A 25,649-nucleotide genomic window follows, 5' to 3' on the forward strand; every position below is an offset into this window, starting at 1 on the left:
GAACAAGCGTGATGATTAAAATATTTGCTAATGTATCAAACAAATTACAAAATGGTAGTTGTATGTTTTTTGTTTTTAATTAGTCGGCTTTTCACACATGAAGGCTTTTTGGCAGGCGCAATTCAAGATGTCAGGATGGCCGAGTGGTCTAAGGCGCTGCGTTCAGGTCGCAGTCTACTCTGTAGGCGTGGGTTCGAATCCCACTTCTGACAATTACTTTTGTTATATTTATTTTTGGATATGTAACCGGCACCATCATAGTTGCTTTTAATGCAGAATCACAGAATCAATTAAACTTCAAAACTAACTTCAAAATTGCAAAAATGAAAGTTTTAAGGGAAAAGTCTTACGCTTTGGTATATACATGCAATAGAGTTCAGTGTATCTATCGTTCACTCCCGATGAGAGCAATTCCAATTTCCACACCCTTAAGATACATTTGTTTAGGCGAAATTTGTTGTTTGTTTGTTTTCTTTTTAATTATTTGTATTAATGCTATAATAAGGAAAATTTAAGGAATTTCCCATATGTCGATCTATCAGTTATAACTATATCATTAAATTTGCTGGGTAAAAAATCGTTGAAGGATTTTTATCCGCATCGACTTCTGAGGGATTGACTTATTTATTTGCAATGCACGTTTGTTGAGGGAAACACACAATTTACACGCTTGACTGCGGTCACTCCGTGTGCAGGGCTTACTGTAGGGGAGCAGCTTTGGCTGTGGATGTCATTACCTGGGCTTTCCTGCATTTTTATGGCATTAAAAATTGTTAATGTACTGCTCAACGGACGCCTGAGCTTGAGCACCCAGGCGCCCATTTATTACGGCGCATGGCCGTGGCAGCTGCAGCGGCGACAGAAGTGGCAGAAAAGAACGCTGCATACCTCTGGGCGCACAGACTCACCTGAAGTGGGCGACTGCCAAGGACGTCGACTAGCGTCCACTAATGCAACAAATAAATCACGTGAAATGTGCGACTGACCGTTGCCCGCACTGGGGTAAAAGGAAGGAAAAGTTGGCTGCACAGCTGGAAATGGCTAAATAATTGCTCGACTGATGAAAGTTACAGCGAGATAGTCAGCCGAAAGTCATAGGCTAATTTATTTACGAAGTAAACTACGTTTCACACCTGTCCAAGAATGCGCTACAAATATTATCTCTTCCGTAATGGTAACATTTTTAAAATAGAGAATTTCTTTAGAAAGAATCGAAAGTATACAAAGTAATATTGATAAAAATTTGATTAAACTGATGTAAATTAGACTTGGATAATCTATTAGAGTTGTATTTATTATGCTGTTTGTAGCGTATCTGCTTGCCTCACAGGGTCTATAGTTCCCCCGAGATGGAACATAACAATTGCATTAACTAGATTACTGCAGCCCACATATCATGTGTCGGACATAGAATAAGTTCAATTCGAATTGGCCATCAAGTAATGAGAATCAGTCAGGCTAATGTAAGAGCTAGACACAGACCGAGACAACTTAAATGCGATAAGTTGAATACGCCTGACTGCAATGGCACTAATAAAATTAATAGACTATAAAAGTCACACACACTTACCGACTCGCATACACAAATACACACACAATGGCTAGAGAAGGACCTGCAATGGAGTCTGAGAGCTTGAAATGAAATGCAAAGAATTTCCTGCTCATACGTTACGCTCAATGGATTTTGGATGACAGACAGTCATAGGGAGTGGGGGTTGGGTGGGCCAGCTTCACGGATAAAAACGTCAACATCTGGGACGTGGAAAGTGGGCCGATGCGAAAATGGTGACATTAAATAGGATTGGGTCAACAGACGCATTACTGTTCAAGCACTGCGAATGGCAACTATGTTAGGATAAGAATTTTATGATGTGTACAAATTCCCTCGCATAACTCATCTGAATTGCACGCCTCGTGCTCTATTTTTTTCCCCATTTGGACCATAAATATAAATGGTTCGATGAGTGCTGTCAAGGGATTAAGCAACTAACAACAATAAAGAATTGGCATTCGCTCAAATGGAGAGCTAAGTAATACCCTGCATTTAGTATGCATTCATGTAGATTAGTTATCATTGAACATTTAACAAATGAACATCAGTTCATTCGGGCAGTGAACTTAGCATCTACGACTAAAGTAAGTATACATATATAAGTTCTGTTTCGGTATTGCAAGGATTAGTCTTCTGGCCTTCTATTTGGGTGGTTAAATGCATTATGTATATTCTATAAATAAATCAGGAGTTTGTGTGGCAGCTATACGACATCAAACACCTAAAATCCATGTGCCCGGGTAGCTCAGTCGGTAGAGCATTGGACTTTTAATCCAAGGGTCCAGGGTTCAAGTCCCTGCTCGGGCGACGTTTCTTTTTATATTTTAGGATATATTTCCAAAATCTGGCAGTCCTGACATTTTTGTACCAAAATATATACGTATATTTATGAATTAAAAGAAGCTTAAGTAAAAAGCGATCGCCCAAGCAGGGACTTGAACCCTGGACCCTTGGATTAAAAGTCCAATGCTCTACCGACTGAGCTACCCGGGCTTGTTTTACATTAATTTTATTCAATCTTAACAAAACGAGAAAATAGAGCTATCTTCGTTCATCCAGATATATGTTCTTATACCAGGAGTCAATTTTCGCTTGATTGTTTCTTTATATTCTTTTATTCTTAATATTCCAAGCAGATTTTGATTGTATTTTTGGAGCATACACAAATTAGCTGAGTATGGTTATGATACCTAAAACAAACACTCTGTTTCCCACGGACTGTTCCTTTTGCATCTTGCTTAATCCGTTGTCTGTTTCGCTTAAGTCGGTAAAATTGTTCTGCCTCACCTTCCGCGCATTCCTATCATTTATATACTCTGAAAATATACCGCAACTTTTGGTGCAATTAGCGCCAACTTCAGGCAGAGACAAAGCCGCTTAAATTGCTTCCATGGGCTCCTGGTTTTCTGTGTTTACGTGTCTATATACCCTCTGTCTGGTGATGAGAACAGGGTATCCAACTATAGTATTTGTAAGTTTTTGTTTTTTTAACCTTTCAGTTGAGAAGATCTCAGAGATTATGAGCAATTTAATGTCTAGATTGTCTAATAAAAAACGCGAATCAAAAATATTTAAAATAACAGATACCTCCCCAACTAGCCAGAACTGAAAAGTTAAAGCTTTTTTGTCATATTAACAAGGCTGCAACAAATAATAAAATACGAACCGAATCATATCGAGAAATGTTTTGGAAGCAGAAAACTTTTTGCAAATAATATTTTGGTTAAATTTAATTAATTGTGTTGGCATGTCGGAGATGAATTCTGAACATCAAATGTACATTTCATGAAATAGATTTTGAATCGAAAATAAACAAATAATTGTTGTTTTTATATAAATTGTTAAAATGAGTTGCTTAAATAAAAATTGGTATAAACGAATTATGCCATTTGTAAATGGAAAACAGATTGTGAAAGGGCAATTCCCAATTTATTGTAACAATTTATATCCAATTGAACTTAATTTGCCAAATTGAAATGTCATATAGAAAACAGCATAGAAATCAATACGCCAATATGTGTGCTCCGATTGTACTTTCAATGTCAAGTAAGCAAATCAAAAAAAAGTTTCTAAGTACTCAGCGTGGGCATGTATAAACAAGTTGATGCGGCGGTTATCATTGTGGCCGGAGACGAAAGCGAAAACTTTCACTTTGAAGGACACGAAGATGCCGTAACACAGATACTTAAACGGACCGACTCATAGATATACAGACGGATGTACGAACATGCAGACATGTGGGACATACTGTCAATCTCAGCGACTGTTCGTTCGCAATTCGCAGCTCGCTGAAGCGAAAAGCGGAAATCAGACGCAATATCAGGCGGATACGCTCTACAAGACCGGACGGAAATGAAGCGTAAGTGAACGCTGCAAAAACAACAAGCAGCCGAACATTGAATTAAATGTTCGCAACAAGCGGAAGACGACTGCCCTGCTCGACATTGACAGCTCTGGTGACATTGAATAAGGGGTATATGGACAAGTAAGAGTGCTCTAGTCGGGTCTGGCCGGCTAGTCGATACCCTGTCCCTGTACACATATAATAACAGATAAAAACAAATTAACGTAAGCAGGCACATGATCAGGGCTAAAATGGAATACAAAAGTGTGTTTATACCAAACTTCAAGGTTCTATCATCAAAAATGTTTTTGACGATTATGATTTGCGAATTATGGTTATTAAGCCGCATCCCAAAGTCGATATTTCGAAAATTAATGTAGAAAAAATAAATAATAATAATAATAACAAATTATGAGAATGACAAGGCTAGATGAACTCAGTTCGTCAATCTAAATAAGAATTTGTTTCGAAGATTCCATTTTACTCATTTTCAAGCGCCTTAGGGTATAATAAGGATAAATAAGACTAGATAAATATTGCGCATACGTCGTGAGGGACGTCAGCAACGCAGATGGAAAGAGATTGTCAACGGTGACAGCAACAATGCAGGGCCAATAAAACGCATCAAAGGAATACGACTGTTTTTGCTGTTCAGCATTGGCTGGCTGCTCCAAATAGACATGTGTGTAACCCGAGTCGTCCAAGTTACTCGCAAAACATGAAATCGATTTCGCATTTGCACTAAAAATGCAAATGTAAGCTGACAACAACAACTCAGTTGACAAAGTTTGGGTTGTCGAGTGTATCAAAAACACATATAGGCAATAACTATTTGCAACTAGATACAAATACATTTCTGTTGCAGATTTATATAAGTGTTCCGGCGTTGCTCGCCTACTTTTATTCTGATTGAACAAAGTGAGTGAGAAATTATTTACTTATACACTTATATAACTTAAACGAAAGCAAAACCTTTCCACACTTAGGTAACATTTTTCAAGTCGGAAGATGCTCTCAGTTGGTCGCAAATAAGGCAGAGATGTCAGTCAGTTTTATAATTTCTATATTTAATTTAATTATAATATATATATTTTAATAAAATAAACCTCGTTGTTGAGATGCCTCCGCGTGGAGTTATGTCGCTTTGGAACGTCATATCTCCGCGCGGAGCTATGTCGTTTTGGAACGTCATATCTCCAGGCGGAGCTATGTCGTTTTGGAACATCATATCTCCGCGAGGAGTTATGTCGTTTTGGAACGTCATATGTCTTTTAGACTGTCTCGGCTAAATAATCTCAGATTTTGGAATTTTATACTATTTTTGACTCGTAAGGATCAGTACTATCGATTGGCATCAGAAAAATAAAAATCTAAATTTTGAGCCAAATCGACCAAAAAGCAAGGGGTTACATCAGGTTTTTTCCAAAATCGGGGTAGGTTCGAATATCTCAACTTGTTTGACGCTTTTCTTGAAAATCTCGGGTAAATATAATCTCATTTTAAAATGTTATACCTTTTTGAATGCGTACGGATCCCTACATGGCATTCATTAAAAAAAAGGTGTATGGCCAAAAAACGTTTCGCTTGCAAAGTCCACCTTTTTTGGAGTATCTCAAGTGAGATTCATTAAATTATGCTAATCGAAGTACTGTCCCAATCGAGCTCTCCCCACTGGATTTATTCAAGCCATATAAATAGGTAGCTTTATCTAAATCAATATACTTACTTTGCATACCCAAGCCATTTGCATGAACATAATATTAAACAAGTAAGAGGTTCTAGTCGGGAGCTCCCTTCTCTTCTTCCAACATCAATGCATATATATATTCTATTTTAGAAGCTATATGTCAAGTTGAGTGACTCTAGCTCTTATTATTTACCAAAATTTCCCAAAAAACAGGATATCGATAACGATTTTTATCTATTGCTTGAAAACGGAGTAAGTTATCGATTATCGGAAACAAACTCGATCTGCGCAGGCACTAGGAGCATCTACATCTAATTTTAAGTCTCTAGCTCTTATAGGTTCTGAGATCCTTGCGTTCATACATACGGACGGACGGACGGACGGACGGACAGACAGTAGGACATGGCTATATCGACTCGGCTATTGATGCTGATCAAGAATATATATACTTTATGGGGTCGGAGATGCTTCCTTCTGTCTGTTACATACATTTGGATTTTGCACAAATACAATATACCCTTATACCCTTTTTTAATGGGTTCAGGGTATAAAAATAATAATGATAATATATAATAAAATATAATTATAATTTTAATTGTATAATAAATATATACAATTATAAAAATATAAAAAACTTATTATTATAAAAAGCTAAAAAAAGAAGAGTAATAATTTTTAAAAATTCTGGAAGTTCTAAATCCTTTTTAGAGTATTCCAGTAGTCGGATCACCGTCTTCGTGGATCGATTGCAAGTGATTGCACATTGCTCTGCACGTGATGCGGGCACATACGAATAGTTGTAACTATATGAATATGTATCTAGACATTCACATACGCATGTCTTTATGCAAATTTCACTAAAGTTTTTCTGGTGGCTGCCTCTTCGAGAGCTAACTGCAGCGCTTAACACGATTTCTTAACGCTATGTTGCACATTTTGCGAGTTTTGCCAAGTTCAAATGGCTGTGAAAATGCACACGGGCCGGGAGGTTATCCCAAAAAATGGTGGGTGGCGACTGAAACAGCAACAGCGGCTATTTTATAAGCCAGGGTTGTGGGGAGGCAGCTGGAACAAACTGCGGCGCGTGTTGCAAGTGCGCACTCGAAAACTTTTGTGGCTTGATGCACTATTTTGAAAACACAAAAAAAAAAAAATGTATAGAAAACTGCAACTTCAAACGAGTCAATGAAAAAAAAATGGATTAACAAAGCTTAAGTATTATATGCGAAATAATTTCTTATTTAAGCTCCTAATACGAGTCTGCGGTGACAAGGTCACGAAAGTAAAACGACATTCAGTCGAAAAGCCGACAATGTCAGTTAGCTAAAGATTTAATAAAGCCTACTTACAGCTGAACTTTTAAGAAGTAAAGCCCATCCACACTTTAAGAGAGCCTGGCAGCCCTTAAGGGTCATGTTTTGACTAGGCTGTAGAGATAAGAAGGAGACAGAAGCATCCAACACCTCCTGGACGCCTATTCTGCACTTGTGACAAAAAGTAACTGTTTGTTAGTCCTTCCTTCCTTCCTACACCACCAGATATTGTAATGGGATTGGCCTTCTATTAAACGATTATAGCTCTTTAACCAATTCTCAAAATCGGCCTGGATATACCATACTAATCTTTTATTTCCTAAAAGAGAACGCTTGAAGATAAACACTTTTTCCATTTAAAGCAATAATATTGACTAAAATTAATTAAGAACTTATTGAAGGTTAAAATAAACTGTAATACCATATTTTTCTTGAATTTTAGTTATTTTTAATCATCATTATTTTTAATTTTCATTTTTTGTTAAAATGTTTTTACTTGTACCAAAATACCATTCAAAGGATATTCTTTCCCCAGGCACAATTGGCGCCTTGTACGCAGTTGTTGCCGATAACATCGCCAGGAAACATCGCACAAGTCACGAGCTTCACATGGGGCAATTCCATTTGACCGCATATTCGGCTGTAGATAAAGATAACTTACGGTTAAATTGGGACAATTTGACTGCGCAGGCGCAGAGCGAGAGAAAAACAGAGCGAGGTATTGGTATTTAGTCTCATTTATTGTGAGGCACTCGGAAAGCTTTTTAGCTCATCTAAGGCAAATGCTCATTCATATCAAAACATTTCGGGCTGCGTTCTGTAATGTTTTGAAGCTGCCGTTCCCCTGCATGACTACCCCCCTCCCCGCACCACAGCTATCACCCGCCGTGGCTGCCAAGCAGCCACGTCGCATTCAATGTTGTTATTTGTTGGCATTCGTAGATTTCCATACACACGAACACGCGCTCAATTTGATTGAATTGTTATTGTTATTTGACTGTAGTTGTAGTTTGGCTTTTTTCTTTCTGCCAATATACGTTATTTTTGCGGCTACTACGTTGGCCATTTTGCCAAATGCACATTTAGGCCAAATAGTGGCAAATTTCTCCATGTGTGAGTGTGTATGTGTGTGTGTGTGTGTGTGTGCTTGGGCCTGTTTGTGGGGCTATGTCAGTTCCATTGACTTGAATAAATAACGAGCTCTACGTGAGTTGATTTTCGAGGCTTGGACTTGTTTGTCTTCTGCACGTGGCTGCCAAAAAGATTTGTAAGTGTAGCGCACTTTATAATATCTGTGCATGTGTTTGTGTTTGTATTGTGTGTGCTTTCCTATAGGTCAGCAAAGGGCTCGCGTGCGGTTAGGCTAAGTGGCTGCATTGCTAGTGAGAACTGTAGCTTGCTTTCAGGCGGCCCTGACCTACTATATTCTATAATGCGCGTGTGTGTGCAAGTACGTGTGTGTGTGTGTTTGTGTGTGTCAACAGTCACAAACAAACATCAAAGTTGTATTCTAATTGAATGTATTTGCATTTGATGCACAAATACACACACTTGATTTGTGTGAATCAATTTCTTTTGTCGCAGCTCGTCAAACATTTGCCTGCGGCGCCTCGCTTCATCATTAACTGGCAACGTGCAACATGCAACACTCTCCTTGAACTACTTGAGAATTGTTGTTGGATTTTTGCCGTTCTTTGACATGCACCGAACTATGCAAAGTATGTGCAGTCCCTGTCACGCCCAGTGCTCTTCCACACCTTCCGCATGCATCGCAGTGCGAAACTTAACATAAAGTGGCAATTGCTGGCAAGTGTCAGGCCGAGCTCTGCAATTGACATAATTAGCTGACTTGCATGGGATCCATGTGAATGTATGTGTGTGTGTGTGTGTGTTTGATTATATGAGTGCATTTGTCTGTTGATGTGTTGATGCCCATTGAAGCACCTCAAGAGCTTTGTTTTGCCCTAGTCGCATGGCAAATAGACAATGAGTAGTCGGCAAATGAAGCAGCTACATTTTGTCGAAAGAAAGCGTAATGCAGAGAAATGAAACTTTGCCTGGGAAACAGCTTTTGCGTGTTGTGTAACGGCGCGCTTCAATCAATGATATCGTTTGGACTTTTAGTTCGACTTGGTAAATAAGTTTAATCGCTCATTTCCGAGTCGCGAACTGATTAAATTCACTTGTTCGGTCATGAACCATTCGTTTTGTTAATTTATTCGCTTTTTAGTTAATATGGCAATTTAAAAAATAAATCAATTTTCATCTATTCACTTGCTTAAATATTATATAAAGTGAATAATTAATATCGTTATTCATCAAGATGCCGTTGATACTTTAAAATGGAAACTGTAGAGCTTGTTATAATAAAGTCTATTGATGCACTTGTTATAGATAATGTCTTTGCACTATTACTTATTTATTACATACAGTTATATATATAAGTAGTAATCAGTTTTCGTACCGATTTGAAATTTGACAATTATTTTCTCCATACGAACAGAACGAGTTAACAATGAGATCTTCCAACAAGATTCATCTTCCATGGAAATGTACCCAAGCTTTGTTAAAAAATACATATACATAAATAGTATTTATGTATTTCATCATTTTCTTTAACTGAAAACCTCTTGGTCAAGCACCTAAACCAAGCACAATTATACGTCTGCGTTGTTTTTGAGGTGTTTCATACAAACTTTGATCATAGCCTGTGAGTCGAATTTTCCAAAATCCTGCCTTAGTGCTCACTTTCAACTCAAAAACTTTTACGGCTTAGGCTGCACGTTGGTCAGCGTCAGGACAAGCTCCTTTGTAATTAGATTTTGTTCTGATTTCATTAAAATTGTGACATGTGAATTTGCATGAGATCACAATGCAACTAGTAGAGTGCTAATATTATGTTTAATGGTTCCTTTAGGATGCATTTGCAAAGGCTTACCGAGTTGACTTCGCAGCTGAGCCAGTTAAATTGCAGCTGGGTTAGTTTGAGTATGGTTCAAGCTTGAGCTGGTCAAGGGTCAGGAGTCACCACAATTTCTAACTGAAGCTACACACAACAAACTGCGGTTTTGACTGCGGCATGACTCAACTGTCGATTGGGGGTGAGCTCATGTAGCACTTTGTGCGTATTCTGCACAAACAACCACACGCCCATCCACACACACACACACGCACACACACTTGTGCAAGGGGGCAGCGTAATTTGCATATAGATTAAGGGAACCTAATGCCGTTGAAGACAAACAACGGCGGCGATGTCAGTCGGCCAAGCAATCTTAGAGAGGGAGGCCTCCCACAGACTAGGTTAGCGGATGTTTTCTTGCAGTTCGTCGACTGCTTTTTTTACTTCCGTTTCATTTTTTTTATTTTTTTTCTCAACAATGCAGCGCAAAAGAGGCGTGGCTGTTGATTGCAACGCGGCGAGCTGCTGTTGTTTGTGCTTATAAATATGTTGTTGCATAATTTGCATTGCTCGCAGTTCATTTGCATTGTTTCGAGCTGTTTAATTGCAGTTTGCATTCCTTTTTTTTTTGTCCTTAGCTGAATATTTCTTAGTTAAACTGCGGATTACGCTCCGTAGCCGGGCTGGCCGGGAACTGAACGACTTGCCGGGGATGGGTAACAGCTGCAACAGCAATTAAATTCCGAAAGTGATATTTATGATGTATATAAAAGCATGCTGTAATATTTGTATTGAGCATAAAAGTGAAATTGTTGGAATTTAAGTCCCCACTGCAACATCAGTATGCAGGACAACAGCAACAATCTGTCGGGTGTATGGGTGTGTTCGTGTGCTTGGCAACACTAACAAGTGCGCCCCAAAAAATGTGGTCCGTGTCTTACTTATTGTTGTTGTTGTTGTTGCTGCTGATGTTGCTGTCGCTTGGGTGCTGCTTTCGCATTCGTGTCTCGGACATGAATTACGTTTACCGACAATTAATTTCAAGTGAAAATGTGCTAAAACTTTTAATTGGGCAACCAAGTGGCTGGCAGCGTCTGCAGCAAGTAGAATTTCGTAGCGGCAGCCATAAAAATGTCGACAACATGCCAGCAAAATTTCGCAGCCATTTTGCAGGCATTCCGCAGCAGGTGCAACGGGCTACAGCTACTCTCTGAGAAGGATGACCCCTACCCCTAACGCCAAACCTGCCAAACTAACTTTCAGCTAAGCACTCTGCAGCCGATTAGCAGGCAGCATGAAAACTGGCTCCAAAAGTAGCCGTAGAATAACACGTTCCGTATACGACGCGTTGCACGATTCGCATTTAATGAAAGTAAAACATGCGAATATCATTTTATCCAAAATAACCTTTTGACATCCCAATGCCGTCACACGCTCTGCTCCCTCTCCTGCTCCTGCTCGTGCACTGGCTGTGTGTGTTTACGCTACGGTAAATGCAAATTGGCATTGCGATTGGCCCTAAGGTGTTTTACCTTCTGTTTGCACTACGTCGCTTTGTTAAATGCTGCACCATTTTAAAATATTTGCTTATCAAATGATGCACTGACTGTAAAATCGCAGAAGCCACGCCCGCTTCAAAGCCATCAAAGTCAAACAAAACAAAGGCCATGCGAATTATGGAAGCGTACAAAACGCTGCAATCCGCCAAACGAAACTCCTCACTTCAAATTCTCGCCTCGACGCACAGTGTAAAATGTATTTCCATTTTCATCTCCAGCATTTTTGCTCCTGGCCCCACCTTTTTCAGTTACGGCTTCTTTTTAATTAAAACCTGAGCTGGATCACAGCGTCGATGACTGGGGTCGAGACGGCGACCGCTTCCAGCTGCAAGTTACATATCATCAGCCGCTGGAGTTCTCTAAGTGCAAATAATAATAAAGATTTGCTTTATGCATGAAGTGAAATTAAATCAACTTGCGAGTGTAACAATTTAGTTACTTATTTAAAACTGGCTGATCTAGTCTAAGAATGTTGTCAATGTAGGTCCTAGGCAATTGTAATTGAATTGAATGGAATAGAGTTATAATTGGACAAGCAGTTGACTAAATAGTTAGAGCTGGTTATTCGGGTTACTGGAACCGTAAGTTCCAACTCTGCAACTATTACTCTTGATTGTTGCAGCTATTGATATACTAAAAAAATTTCCACTACAGTTTGCTGTATAGTGCAGGCCGCTGCAAATGTTCAGATCCTGGCAACTGACGTCATAAATTACACAGATGCCATTAGCTAACACAAAACGAAATTTTTCAATTAAACTAAAGGCCATTTCAGATAGTGCCAATGTCATTAGCAGCCCACTAAGCGCAACCAGGCACAGTTCGAGTCCAGCTCTGGTGTTCGAATCGTCGCCCCTCCTTCTCTCTGGCTCTTGCAGCACAGGTACGTGGTTGTGGCACATAAATTAAAATCGAAGCCTGCCAATTTTATGTGCATTTAATGTAAGTCGATGAACTCTATTGCCATGAACCGGGCTAGGTTTAAACACAGCCTGTAATTTATAGGATACTCCAGCGATTTTGTGTTCATGGGAGGGCCTCCGCTAATTGACAATTGAAAATGTTGTACATTTGCAATGCGCGGCACCCCAGAAGCGACAATTGGACAGCCAGCCATAAAGTTAATAAGCAATTTGCATAACAAATTTTCTAAAACGTTGACAACATGTCGCTGTCACCGGTACACGGGGCGCATGCTTAATGCGTGCTGCGCCAAATTGCGTATACGCCATGTGGCCAGACAGGCGGGCATGCATTTAATTGTTTTGCAGGACCAGAGCGCCCCCAAACCAGCAATGGCCCCGGCCCATTTTTGACTGACAGCCCTCGCTGTTGCATTTTTGAAAGGAATGTTCGTAATTCACTCTTGGGCTGTTAATTAGCATTCCAACAGCATTCGAGGCGCACTGTCCGCCAATACAAATGGACTTGTTTCAATTGAGATACATTTGTAGCTTCAAATTTTGTTGATACTTGTCCGGTTCTCATGCCAACATTTATTCTATTCCGTGTTCTGTGTTTTCCTTCGCATTGAACTTCGCTGGAACCCTAAACTGGTTGCAGTGTTATACAATAAAAAAAAACTAGCCAATAGTAATGGTTGCATTTAGCGGATTTTCCAGTGCAATTAGCGAGTGTCAATTGTTCATAAGCATAGGTATGAATGCGTGAATGGCTCTGTTGAACATTAGTGGCATGTTTTGTTTTTCATGTTGCACAGCAAACGCATAGAAACACACACACAGACACATACAGGAATATACACACACATTGCTAACTGCCATTTGCATCTGTTTCTACTTCCGTTGGTTGGCCGCAAAGCAGAGAGCCTCTGTCAAGCGCCTTCTCCTCCTCTTCGAAAGGCCCCGCTCCCTCGGGCCAGCCATCATTTGTAATTTGATGCCATGTGCACACAGAGGCGAGGCTGCAGCTGCCGTTAGAGCCGGCGAGCAAATGTGCCTCAAAGTATGCAACACAATTGCGGCCATGGCCATCATAATTGCACACACACACACTAACACACGAGGGCACACACAGTTAGAGACATTGATACTCACACACACACAAGTGCGCATTTGCAATTGTATTGGACATTATGCTTTATTATAATTAAATGATAATCAATTTGGTAAATATTTGATATCGGAGACCAAGGAATGTAAGCTAATCAGGCGTGAATTTGGACCAGTGCACGGACAGCCGTAGGGCCAAATGCAAATACTCCAAAATAGAGGCGAATATTTGCTGTAGGAAAATCGATAAGCGTGCGGGCTGCACTAGAGCATAGCAAGTTGCATGTGCATGAAAAACGCCAATAAATAACATTTCTTAGCAATTTACTTGAGAAATGGGTTTTTAGCGAAGACGTCGCCAGCGACAGCAGCAGCAGCAACAGCCGCAGGAGGAGCCGCAGGAGGAGCCGCATCAGGAGGCGAGCAGCACCACCGCCACCAGAAAATCAATTCCCCAGCTATTTCACAGCATGTAATTTCTCAATTTTCGGTTCGCCATCCAAGGCAGTCTTCATTGTTTCATTTTTTTTTTTTTATATTTTTTGTTGGCCCGTGCTGCAAAACCCACTTAATTTTCAGCTATGGCAACATTGAGAATTCCTTGACGGCCAGCGAGCTACAATATGCTGCGACTCAGCTATTTCTATTTTGAGCTGGGGGCGCATAGATACTTTGCCTCTTTCCTCTTTTTTGTTATACTCAACGGCCAATAATAGTGGCAATAAATTTGCTTGTTTTGGATTAAAACTGATTACATAAACAGAACATGTGCTTAAATATTGGCATGTGCCTATACTTAGAATGCGTTAGTTCTTACATTAGTTGAGTTAATAAGCGAAACTATTTCTGATTCTGGGTAACGAAGCAATTATTTAAGGATCATCTTCAATTCTATACTCAAAATTTGTTGGTACAATAGCGATTAAATTATTTAATCAGAATACATGGGTTATTGACATAGTTACCAGGTTTTGCAGAAAGGCAAGAGCATCGAACTTACTGCATCCTAATCCTCTTATTAATTTTCTATTGGACAGCTTCCCAGGGCATAAACATTCATTCTTTATAAGTATTCGATATTGATTGATAATGATGGCTTAAACGGTCTCCAATTCAAGGCCCAGTGAATTCACTTTCTCATCGATCCAACTGCGTAGGTATGGAACATTTGCGTAGACGGCTGGTACGTCTTCCTGGGCGCAGCTAACGCCATACGAAACAATGCCCACTAGTTGATAGCGATCGGTCTGTCCGGGCAAGGTGCAGAACAACGGTGAGCCGCCGTCGCCATTGCACGTATCCTTCCCCTTGACGCCGCCAGCGCAGATAAAGCTTGGACGCAGTCGAAAACGCTTACCCAATTGTGTGAGTCTCAGATTACCCTGGCACTCGGCTTTGCTCACAATGGGTAAATCTATACGCTTTAGCTGTCGCTCATTCTGGTTGGTGTCCGGTAGTCGACTACCCCAACCTGTGGCATAGCACAGGGCCCTGTGCAACTCCGCCAACAGCTTGGGCGTTTCTGACGGAGGTAGACAAAGCGGTTGAATGTGGGCCTGAAGGTCAACGGGCTCATCCAGCACCAGCAGTGCAATGTCATTGTAATGGGCACCGGGATCGAATTCCTCGTGGGCGATTATTTGCTTTATGCGGCGCGCCTGAAACTCGTATGGTTCCGCGAAGCTGCTGAGATCCCAGTCACCCACTCGTACCACCAGAGTGTCCACTGTTTGGTTCCTTATATTGTGGGCACTGGTCAGAACTAGTTGTGGGTGAATCAAAGTACCGCCACATAGGTACAGATTGCGTCCGGTATGCACCGCCACCATCCAGGGAAATTCACCGAAGAACGCAACATCCTCTTGGTACTTAAAATCATCGATGAGGCCCTTGGCATTGCTACGCCCACAGCCTTGGTACTTAAAGTTTTTCAGATTGACAGCGTACGAGCTCTCATTGGCGGCCACCTGCATGCAAGGTGCATAATATAGCATGAATTGAAGAATCGAAGGTTAAGACTTACTCGCTGGTCCACAGCACAGCAGCGATGCAAGGGTTTTGTGCACGGCTGATCGCCAATGCGGGGATGCACAAGATAGCGACCATCGTCGATAATAATGTTGTCCCGGCATAGCTTTCGTGGCACACATTCCATGTCTTTGCCGCAGCTCTCGTAGAAGGATTCCTCTGTGATTGTGGTTATGGGTGTGGTTGTGGCTTTATGTCCATCTGTCCTATTCTGTTCGGCGTCCCAGCTGTCGAGCTGCTCCTGGTCGCAGCACACAAGCCCTTCACCGCAGACGCGCGCCATCCTTGGCCTAATTGCACCGCGTCCCGAATCGTCCGACTCGATGCAGCGCTGTTCGGTGACGCAACTTTCCGTTAAGCCGCATGGTGACATCGATCCCTCGGATTGCTGGCCATTCGTCAGCTGATTCTGAGCCACAAAAATGCAGACCAGCAGCAGTGAGTGCCAGTATCGAGCGGCGTCCATCAGCTGCAATACAGAGAAAAATTAAAAGGGGTTCATTTGTAGTTGAGAGTCCAGCTGATAAGATTATGCATCACACTTATCAGAGTAAGCGCGCTTGCTGTGCGTAGGTTATCAACTGGGTTTAAAGGTTTCCATTTATGAAGAGTGTCAGCTGTTGGGAGCACCCAATTGGGGAATACCCTGTACCGAGAGCCGAGCTGCCGTCGCAAACATTCTAGTTCTTTGCTGTATGTAAATACTAGGTATGGGATATTAATTTTGTTTCGAAAATATGCAAGGCTTGAATAAACTTGGGCTTAGAAACATACATTGTCATACTATGTTTTGCATAAAAATTGCATCTACAAATCAGATTAACGCAATTTAAACTTGGAAGTCAGAATGTCGACGGAACAGACTTTCTTGAATGAAAAATTCATTTATCGCAAATAATACACGTTAATATCGTTTATATATCTGATGAACCACAGTTACGTCAAAGACAATAGATTGTTATTGCACAGAACTGCATTTCTGGTTGTTTTCGAAAATTATATTCATATAGAAATATATTTTTTGCATTATTAATAAATGTAAATAGCATTTCATATGTTTTCAATATCTCGTTTGCATTTTTAGATTTTCTGTATTTATGCGCACTTTAGCTCACTTTCATAATAGCTTATCTTTATTTATTATATGTACATACAAATCTGTGTGCACTTGTGTATACTGAGATTAAGTCAGAGTTCGGTTCGCGCTCAATATCAACTGAGCTGCTTGAAGTAGAACTTGTGCATTTTATAGAACCGGCTTGAAAACAATCGGATAGCCAGTTGCTCAGCTAGAGTCGCAATAATTACTAAATATTTATAAGAGAGAGAACAATGATTAAGCTAGCCGCGAATATATCAAACTAAGCGACATGCTCTTCTAGTTATTAAGAATTTAAATATTCACTGCATTGACACATACCTCGAGATCTCCGAGAGCGGAGTCTCTTTATGTGTTAGGCGGTCGATTCAGCTTATAAAACAGATGAATGAGAGATTGGAAAACTTAGTTGAATTAGTTACTTCTGATTGAATATAACAAAAGCGATTCGCGCTTCTCGTTGTTTTGGTGCTGATTTCTAGTGTAAATATGTAAATATTTGTGACGAGAACTGATCACTTAACATACTTATACAATGCCATTCAAATTGGTATTTAACAAAACTTTTTATTAAACATTTATTTATCGCTTTTAAATCGACTTCGCATCCTTCTTCGCATCATATTTGAAAGTATTTAAGTAATAATAATTAATTAAAGTTGTGTCTTTAAAAATCAATTTTACAATTTTACAGTTGAATTTGAAATATTCTTAAAACTATTTGCGAACAGTACTAATAATCGGGCTGTAATAAGTTATGTGCTCAGCAAATGTGCAAGTGCTCAGAAGAAAGAATTTCCGACCTCAATTTATATATTCGTGAACAAAGTGACGAGCTGATCCGAGGCCAAAGAGAGAATTGCAACTTCAAATATATGAATATTCTCTTATATTCGATAAATACAAATTTTAATGCCAGACTTCTTAAACATATCAAAAATTGACAATATTTTACTTTTTGGATACCTCTCCCCGTTTTCGTTTTTAATGCTGTATGAAGCCTCGTTCCTGCGATGCATAGGTTATCAATTGGGTTCAAGGGTTTCAATTGATTAACTAGGAGGCTATTGTCGGGAGCAGCTAGCCGATGTCACGAACAGTTTAATTCTCTTGGATAAACTATTCATTTTTAATTATTAATTATTAAATTTGATGTTCATAGATCCTTAAAGATCCTCTAAAAATGAATCTTGAGCTTTGGTATGTTATGATATAATAAAAATAAACCCTTTTTCAAAATTTCATCAATTTCGCGAGATTATTATATTATTTTTAGTTATAGTTAGTGTGCATCTTTTTTCTGAGCACTTTAGCTGACTTTTATAATTTCTTATTTATATTGAGTATCTGTAGAAAAATAAGCAGCTTACATATCTGCATGCATTTGTGTATTAATTATTATTTATTAATTATTATAAGCATTCACAATAAACCTAAGTTCACGGCCATAAAAATCACGTTTTGATCTGGTACTGACTGGCAACTAGTTGGTAGTATTCGATTGGAAGAGAAGGCACTATCAGGATAGAAATTCGGAATTTCCAATATACGAGACGAGACAAACAAGAAAAATGATGTGTGGTATTATTCATTCATAATAGATAGCAGGTTACATCACTTTTATTTTTATTTCGTATAGAGTATAAAACACTTTAACTCGACTTCAATTTCCTTGTTGTAAGTCAATGTCTTGGGCATATATATTATTTTAATTAATTTTTTAATATTTTTTTGTATATATTAATTAAAAATCATAATCTTGTAAATATTTCAGCAGTTTTATCCTGCAGCATATATTTGCAAAATGGGTCATTTTTTAAAGATTCTCTCGCTGCTTATTCTTGTGGGCGCCTCCTCAGTTTTCAGCATATGTCAGAGCGACCAGGTCTGTGTCATGGAACAACGATGCAATGAAACGGATGACTCCGGACGTGGAATACTTATTCCACGGATTTTGGGTCGCAGTTGCGGCTTCGGACTTGTGTGCTGCGATAAAGAGCAGCTGGAGAGCTATGAGGCTGCCATGACTGGCCAAAGATTGAGCGTCGAGCCAGAGAAACAAACTCCTGCGACAACTCAGACGCCGCCCTTTGAATTGGACCTCATGGAGGACTACAAGAGTTGTGAACTGGATAAGTTATGCGTGCCCAGGCACCTTTGTCGAACAGGGAGTGTTAACGAGGACGGGCGATATATAATTAAGCCACGAATCGACAACTCCAGCAATTCTGGATGTTTAACATTCGAAAGTTGCTGCCCCATCGTTGATCAGGTGAGCAGTAAAATGGGAATCCAAATTATAAATATGCAATACGCAAACACAAATATGAATTCGCCTTTTTTTTTGTTGCAGTTACATGAGAGCGAGAATCCAGTGCGCCGATCTCTAAAAGACTTCAAGTACAAGGGATGCGGCTATAGTAATCCCGTGGGCCTTTACTATGATATGGAAGGCTACAACGACCATGAGGCGGGGTACGCCGAGTATCCTTGGATGGTGGCAGTGATGGACATGCATGTCAATTACTTGTGTGGAGGAACATTGATACATCCCCAGGTTGTGCTCACTAGCGCCCACAATGTGGCCAACCACAGCTTGACCTCTCTGCTGGCCCGTGCCGGCGAATATGATTTGACCAGTCAGCGGGAGCCCCTTCCCTATCAAGTCCGCCGCCTACGCAACCTGTGGCTACACGAGCTCTTCAATGACCTGAATTTTCGTAACGACATTGCGTTGATGGTGCTGGAGCAGCCCTTCATGCTGGCACCACACGTGCAGCCGCTTTGCTTGCCACCTGTGGAGAATCCACGGCTGCAGGAGGATCTGCTCAAGGCTAAGTGCTTTGCTACCGGCTGGGGCCATCGCAACATTGGCGCTGATTCTATGGAGCACATCCTGAAGCGCATTGAACTGCCGGTCGTTGAGCATCAGCATTGCCAGAATTTGCTGCGTCTCACAATTCTCGGCAGGCGATACAATCTCCACGAAAGCTTCATATGTGCTGGCGGAATTGAGGGAAAGGACACGTGTAAGGGCGATGGTGGATCACCCTTGTTTTGCAGCATAGCTGGAGAAACCAACCGCTTCCAGCTTGTGGGCATTGTCTCATGGGGCATTGAGTGCGCTAAGAAGGGTATTCCGGCCGCATACGCGAATGTGCCATATTTTAGAAGCTGGATTGATGAGAAAATGTCAAGCATTAATTTGAAGTAAAAGTACCATGAAAGCGAAATTAAAAATTACCTCATTTTTTAATTGTGTATAATATGTATCCTGTGTATAAGTTTTATCAAACTTGATGAGGGCATTTAACATTATTTTGACTTTCCCCAAAAAAGTATCTAGTATAGTTGGTGATAAGAATATTATTCAAAATATCTTTATTAACCAAAAAGAAATACAAGAATATACGTCGATTTCCTGCGTTTGATGAAATGTTTCAAGGCCATGTTAAAGTCCTAAAAATATACGTTTGGGCGGGACAGTCTAATCTATGAGACTTCAGTTCACGATTTTGATTTATTATGTCATAAAATGTGGGCACTGTTCAATATTGGGCACCGAAATTCAAGCGTTCTGCTATAGATATTGAATTCCTACAGTTGCAAGTTGCAACAGATTCGGGTGCAACCAACGGTGCGTATACGCAATCAGTCAACCAGTCACTGACTAGGTTAGCTGCTACATATCTGCATTTATGCTTCATGTACTGTAAATTCCAGCAGTTGTGCGACATTTTCACCGTTTTTATACGAATCTCTCAAGGCACTGAAAAAAGAAAATGTATTAAAGCCGACAATGGCTTAATATGAGAAATATCCACTTCTTGTCCTGCAGCCTGTAATAATTATTCCGTGAATCCCTGTAAAGGGGTAAAATTTTTTAAGAAATTTGTGTAAGCGAGTTGAAGGCGACTTCTCAGACCCTATAAAGTATACCTTTTTTTTAATCAGCCTTGACAACCAATCGATTGATCGATAATTTACGCGGTTTCCTTAAAGCTATTTAAAATTTTGGAAATTTATTGTAAGCTATAAGAAGAAATGGTTGAACCTTTGTTGAACGTATTACACATTGTTGTGATGCATTTTCGGTCGCATAGTGTATATGTACTTTTTGACAAGTCCGTAACCGAACGAAGCAAAAAAACAAGTACATATAAGGTTTTTGCTCTGTAAATAAACAGTCGTGAAAACTGTCGCAAACAGACAAAACAATGCGAGCCATGCAAATGAGACGGGTCAGGTCAAAAAACGCCTGATTGTTTCTGTTGGTTTTTGTCGAGGCGAACTATAATCAGCAATGCAATTAAACCTAAATCTGAGGAGTGCATTTTAAATGGATTTTGATTTAAAATATCAAAAGATTGATAGGAAATTAATATGGGATTTAATGCTAACTAAATCTGATTCATCCATGAAGCAGTTATACTGAGTGGCTTGAGCAGTGCAACTTCAATAAATTTTACCCAGTTGCCCTAACTGCAGCTCGTGCAATGACAGTGAGTGCCACTGGATTTGAACCCACGAATGGAGCACGTGACAAGGCAGGGAAAAGGGAGAACTTTCACCTGCGCCGCCATAAATTTTCATGGCATCCATGCGTCGAGGCGCAGTCAATTGTGCTTAAATGTTCGACATCGACGACGATTCATCGATGTAGGTGGTTTAAGGGTTGGCGCTCCTTGCTGGGGGAAGGCAACAAAACCAACTCTATTTCAACAGTCCTCCATTTGCCAAACGTGTCCTTCTTGTTTTCATGACAATTAAATGTGTACCAAATTTTTAACAATGCTAAGGATGAAGGATTAAAAGAGAAAAATAAAGGTTTTTAATCTTAGAATTAATGAGCAGGACAAGATAAAAATAAAAGTCAATTTATAAAATCACCTCTTGTGAGGTTTTTCGAGGTATTGATTATTCATTATGTTTACTATTAAAATATGTAATTCCAATTATCGACATGCTTTTTTTCTAGATGCTATGGTATATGTTAGTCCTTTCACCTGACTGAATTGACTGGTATCGGGGTGCTTCCTTCTGCTTGTTACATACACCTGCACAAAACTATTATACCTTATCAACTATTTTCAATGGGTTCAGGGTATAACAAAGCGTACGATTATAGAGAATGAGGAGTTTTACTCTGAAAATGTATAAAAAGTATAAGAAATCGCCCAAGCAGGGACTTGAACCCTGGACCCTTGGATTAAAAGTCCAATGCTCTACCGACTGAGCTACCCGGGCTTGCGTATCGGAGGTAATTACATACATACATGTGAGAATTTGAGTTAATTGTTCATATTTGTACATACATACATGTGAAAATATTTGAATTAATTGTTTTTCGTTTAAATTAAGATGATGTGTAGCTTTCTTTAATTTTAAATTGCTCAACTTAAGATCCCTCAAAATATAATATTTAAATAAGACAAAACCTACGCCCAGACGTAGATTTCATAAGCTTGCAGGCATTTCACTTTTGCAGAAATATGTGTAAGAATAGTGCAGCTCGAAAATGCTGAGTCTATTAGTATATCTTTGAAAACAGATCTTACCATATAAGATCCGATTAATTCTATTATGTAGGAGACATAGTGAAGCCATTGAACCAGTGAACCATTAAAAGCAATCAACGTTAAAAACTTAAAGTTTTGCCGATTGTTCCTGAAGAAGCGATACAATACAGCATTAGTCGACAGTTTCTTACTGTTCAAGTGTCCATTAAATTCTTTAATGATATCCTTAACTAGCTATTTAATATCTGAGTTCCCTACTTGGTTACCTAGTCAGGTCTGATAGGCCTCCCTGGCTCTCACCAATTAGTTCAGGGATTTATCCATGTAAAATAAATTACAAAAGACAAAAAATCGCCCGAGCAGGGACTTGAACCCTGGACCCTTGGATTAAAAGTCCAATGCATTTATTTGCTGTTAAAACATATGAAACAAGAAAACATAGTGTAACTCATAGAAAGACATATCTCCGAACCCATAAAGTATATATTTTCTATTTCAGCATTGTCAGCCGGGTTTCTATAACCATGTTCGGCTGCTGTTTCAATGCAAAATATCTAAGATTTGAAGCTATCATCTGGTTCGATGGGTTTAAGTCGCTCTCATCGACATGATAAAAAAGCGATAATCTAAAATTGAGAGCTAAGTCGTGGACAGGTACAGAGCTGGATCAGCACTCGGGGCCCGCTTGATTATTTAAAATATATTTAGAACTTTTTGCTTATTAATTTTTCAAGTAAAGTCGCACTTTTTCTTGTATAAAAATCTCGGCATTGATTAATTTCACTTTATATAGATGCTAAATATTTATTTATATTTAGACAATCTTCCATATTACATTTTCGTTCATCCATTCTTGACGTTAACAGACGATGGAACTTTAATATGAAAAAGTGCAGATATATATATACCAGTGTACAGAACAAAAAACTGATAAATTTTGTGATCAACAGGAATTTAAGTGCAATAGCATATTTATTGCTAACCCCAGAGACCCCGGGTGATTTTTAATGACAGTTTTGCAGATGTAACAATTGCGCTTACAAAATATTTGCATTAGATGTCAAGTGTTGTTTTACGCTGCGATGCCACGCCGGCTTAGAATAGATCTAACGTCCTTTGTAAACCGAAGGGCATCTAAGAAGGGAAGCAAATTAAGCAGCTCCTGGTCATTGGGGTCATAGATGTAGCTTTTAATTGGTATTGCATTCTCCGGAAAATCGCGGTACGCACTGGGCGAGTTATCAATGATGAATGTGCTGGTCAAATCTGGATTGACCGCATACAGATTTTTGGTCACAACAGTCGTAGAGATGCAGTGCTGGCGATATAATCGACGCTGTAGTATTCCACGACCAGCATCCAACCTGTCTATGACGTTGGAGGCATAAGCCTCTAAGCTGGCCGTATAGATGACCAGGTCATACCATCTGCCTACAAAGTTTAGAAACTCGTCGACATATGGGCGCTTGAATACCTGAAATTCAATGGGATGGAAATTTGCTAAAATCGGAATGTGCATTACATAGTCTGGCACGGCTGTTTCGGGTACAAAATTGCAGCCAACAACATCGTTTGTGTCCGGGTCCAGGTAACACGAATGCACTAGTGTTTCATCTAGATCTAGTACAAGCGTTTTGCGCGGTACGATTTCCAACTGGTTCCTACTTTCCGGCGACAGGGGCGGCTCTTCGTATACGAAATATCCTGCCGGATTAAAGAACTCGCGGAATTTGGCCGCCAGATAGGCGATAATCTGCTTCACGTATTGGCCCAGTTCGCCTGTCCGATCGACTATCCGCGACACAGAGTCAGCCCAACGCCGTGACTCGCTGACACTCGAGTCCGAGGTGGATGCAATAAAGCAACTTGCGCCTTGGTATGGGCCTGGTGTTTCTTCGCTTGCTTGAACCTTGGAGACGTTTACTTGATTAACTAGCGGCAACGATGAAGTGGGCTGCTCCGAAAGCTCCGCCACCATTTTTCCACATCGATTAAATCGAAAATTGAGGTATTATTAATTAATTTAAATAGAATGTTACATTACGCAGAAATTTTTTTACATGTATGTTTAAGTGCCAATTTCTCAATTTGTTGTTAAATTGGGTTTAACTGATTTCATTTTATTGTCTGACAGTAATTTCAATATATTTTGACTCCAATTACATACATGGCATAATGGGAATTGGCTATTGTTGCTCACCAATAATATATATACCTTAAGCAGAGGACAAACTGCCTTGTCTACCGGAGTTACCCAATCCTACCTATGGGGTCGGAAATGCTCTGCGTATTACATACATGTTTTTTCCATGTAGGTTTATGGCATAAATGTGTAACTAAGTAGTATTAATTAAATGTGTGGAGTCGAGGTTCTAGCAAAAAAACTTGGATAGTATGAGTCAATGCATTGCTACAATCGTAGATTCAAACACTTGATTTTGAAAAACTCAGTTTACCGCAGATACCTCTTTAGATTTAAGAAAAATATATATATATATATATTGTTGGCAATTGGATTGATGATCTTTTTAGCATATACATAGGCCTGCTATCATTGCTTAAAACATAACATCCGTAATCCTACTCAGTCAGAAATCTTTTCGCACCTCTTGGTGAGAGGGCACTGGGGGACACAGAGCAAATTCAAGTGAAGTCAAGTGTAGTCTGAGCTAATTGGAGCCAAGCCACAGTCATTGCCCGTGCTCCTAATGCACCAACTGCAGATTCATTAGCCAACTGTTTCGCACAGACACACAGAACGCAGGACACAGATGCTCACCCGGGCAAATGATATGCAAATCAAAAGAGGAGAGGAGACAAGCGGCCAGGCGAGACAGTGCAGTAAAATGGAGAACAACAATACTTCCAACCCCGCGCTGCGCTCCCATTAATTAAGGGCTGCATAATTTACATGTAGCTGTTTTCTGTAAATGTTGCTGGGACCTGCTTCCGGTGGCCAAAGTGGCGTATGCACAAAGTGCTATCTGCTAATTGAGTTATAATGCTAAGCGCCTATTTATTGGCCAGGTACTGAAGCCTAACCTAGTCGCCCGTGAATCGCACGCCTGGCATCGTATCTTGTTAAATAGGTAATTGTATACCCCCGCGGATGGCAACTGACGGCTTATTTGCTTGTGTACTAGGATATCTTACTTACTGCCCGACAACTACCAAAAAAACAAAAACAAACAACAGTGCTCTAGTGGGAAAACATACACCCGGAAGTACACTTAACTCATTGTAAACATAATAGAAGAGAAACTCATCAGCAGTCTTTATTTCAGAGTTGATCATCTTTACTCTAAGACTATCAAAATCAGCACAAAAGCAAGAAGAGATTTGTCTTTATTTACACTGGCAACATTGTCAATGGGTCATTTGGGTTCCAGGGCCAGGACATCCGGTACAAAAAATCTCACCTAGAGAGTAGCCTCAACAATTAAAAGTATAGGTGTTTTAGTTGATTGTGGTAATCTAAGAGATACCATGTACTATGATCATAAGTGTCCACTTCATATACAATACATTCGGGACAAACATCTTAGGTATCAATATACAAAGTTAAGCAGCTCCTTGCTCTGATGGGTTTTTAAGAGTATAACCAAAGGGTCTCACATAACATGCGAATCCTTGC

At 39.8% G+C, this 25,649-nt stretch overlaps 3 protein-coding genes and 4 non-coding genes across 9 annotated transcripts; 3 read left to right on the forward strand and 4 right to left on the reverse strand.

The window, feature by feature from the left end:
- The first annotated feature begins 129 nt into the window (after positions 1–129).
- Positions 130–212, forward strand: Trnal-cag. Its single transcript has one exon. It is a non-coding gene; the product is annotated as a tRNA-Leu (tRNA).
- A 2,074-nt stretch (positions 213–2,286) lies between these two features.
- Trnak-uuu lies at positions 2,287–2,359 on the forward strand. Its single transcript has one exon. It is a non-coding gene; the product is annotated as a tRNA-Lys (tRNA).
- A 113-nt stretch (positions 2,360–2,472) lies between these two features.
- Positions 2,473–2,545, reverse strand: Trnak-uuu. Its single transcript has one exon. It is a non-coding gene; the product is annotated as a tRNA-Lys (tRNA).
- Positions 2,546–13,492: 10,947 nt separating this feature from the next.
- Positions 13,493–16,606, reverse strand: LOC115762005 (phenoloxidase-activating factor 2). The gene is made up of 3 exons (XM_030704076.1): positions 16,552–16,606; positions 15,393–15,866; positions 13,493–15,336 (listed from the first exon to the last, which is right to left on the reverse strand). Exons 2-3 carry the CDS (start codon positions 15,861–15,863, stop codon positions 14,467–14,469), a joined length of 1,341 nt encoding a protein of 446 aa, XP_030559936.1. The 5' UTR covers positions 15,864–15,866; positions 16,552–16,606; the 3' UTR covers positions 13,493–14,466.
- A 314-nt stretch (positions 16,607–16,920) lies between these two features.
- On the forward strand, positions 16,921–19,729 carry LOC115762763 (phenoloxidase-activating factor 2). Of its 3 annotated transcripts, none has more exons than XM_030705120.1 (3): positions 16,921–16,987; positions 18,271–18,768; positions 18,850–19,729. In XM_030705120.1, exons 2-3 carry the CDS (start codon positions 18,301–18,303, stop codon positions 19,708–19,710), a joined length of 1,329 nt encoding a protein of 442 aa, XP_030560980.1. In that variant the 5' UTR covers positions 16,921–16,987; positions 18,271–18,300; the 3' UTR covers positions 19,711–19,729. The 3 variants fall into 3 exon arrangements, with proteins under 3 accessions (XP_030560980.1, XP_030560988.1, XP_030560971.1); XM_030705128.1 differs by having other exon boundaries at positions 16,961–16,979; XM_030705111.1 differs by lacking the exon at positions 16,921–16,987 and adding an exon at positions 17,017–17,046.
- A 1,941-nt stretch (positions 19,730–21,670) lies between these two features.
- On the reverse strand, positions 21,671–21,743 carry Trnak-uuu. The gene has a single exon. It is a non-coding gene; the product is annotated as a tRNA-Lys (tRNA).
- Positions 21,744–22,990: 1,247 nt separating this feature from the next.
- On the reverse strand, positions 22,991–24,125 carry LOC115758218 (CTD nuclear envelope phosphatase 1). The gene has a single exon (XM_030698769.1). It carries the CDS (start codon positions 23,991–23,993, stop codon positions 23,088–23,090), a length of 906 nt encoding a protein of 301 aa, XP_030554629.1. The 5' UTR covers positions 23,994–24,125; the 3' UTR covers positions 22,991–23,087.
- Positions 24,126–25,649: the final 1,524 nt, after the last annotated feature.

The sequence above is a fragment of the Drosophila novamexicana genome, unplaced genomic scaffold (assembly GCF_003285875.2).
Source record: "Drosophila novamexicana strain 15010-1031.04,08,12 unplaced genomic scaffold, DnovRS2.1 tig00000008-arrow-pilon, whole genome shotgun sequence".
Lineage (NCBI taxonomy): Eukaryota > Metazoa > Arthropoda > Insecta > Diptera > Drosophilidae > Drosophila > Drosophila novamexicana.

Excerpts from the sequence above, each read along its gene's own strand:
- LOC115762005 (XM_030704076.1), bottom strand. The coding sequence starts at position 15,863 with ATGGACGCCGCTCGATACTGGCACTCACTGCTGCTGGTCTGCATTTTT. Across the intron at positions 15,337-15,392 it reads GCTGTGCTGTGGACCAGCGA|GTGGCCGCCAATGAGAGCTC; the intron begins GTAAGTCTTAAC and ends CCTTGCATGCAG.
- LOC115762763 (XM_030705111.1), top strand. Across the intron at positions 18,769-18,849 it reads GCTGCCCCATCGTTGATCAG|TTACATGAGAGCGAGAATCC; the intron begins GTGAGCAGTAAA and ends TTTTTGTTGCAG.
- LOC115758218 (XM_030698769.1), bottom strand. The coding sequence starts at position 23,993 with ATGGTGGCGGAGCTTTCGGAGCAGCCCACTTCATCGTTGCCGCTAGTT.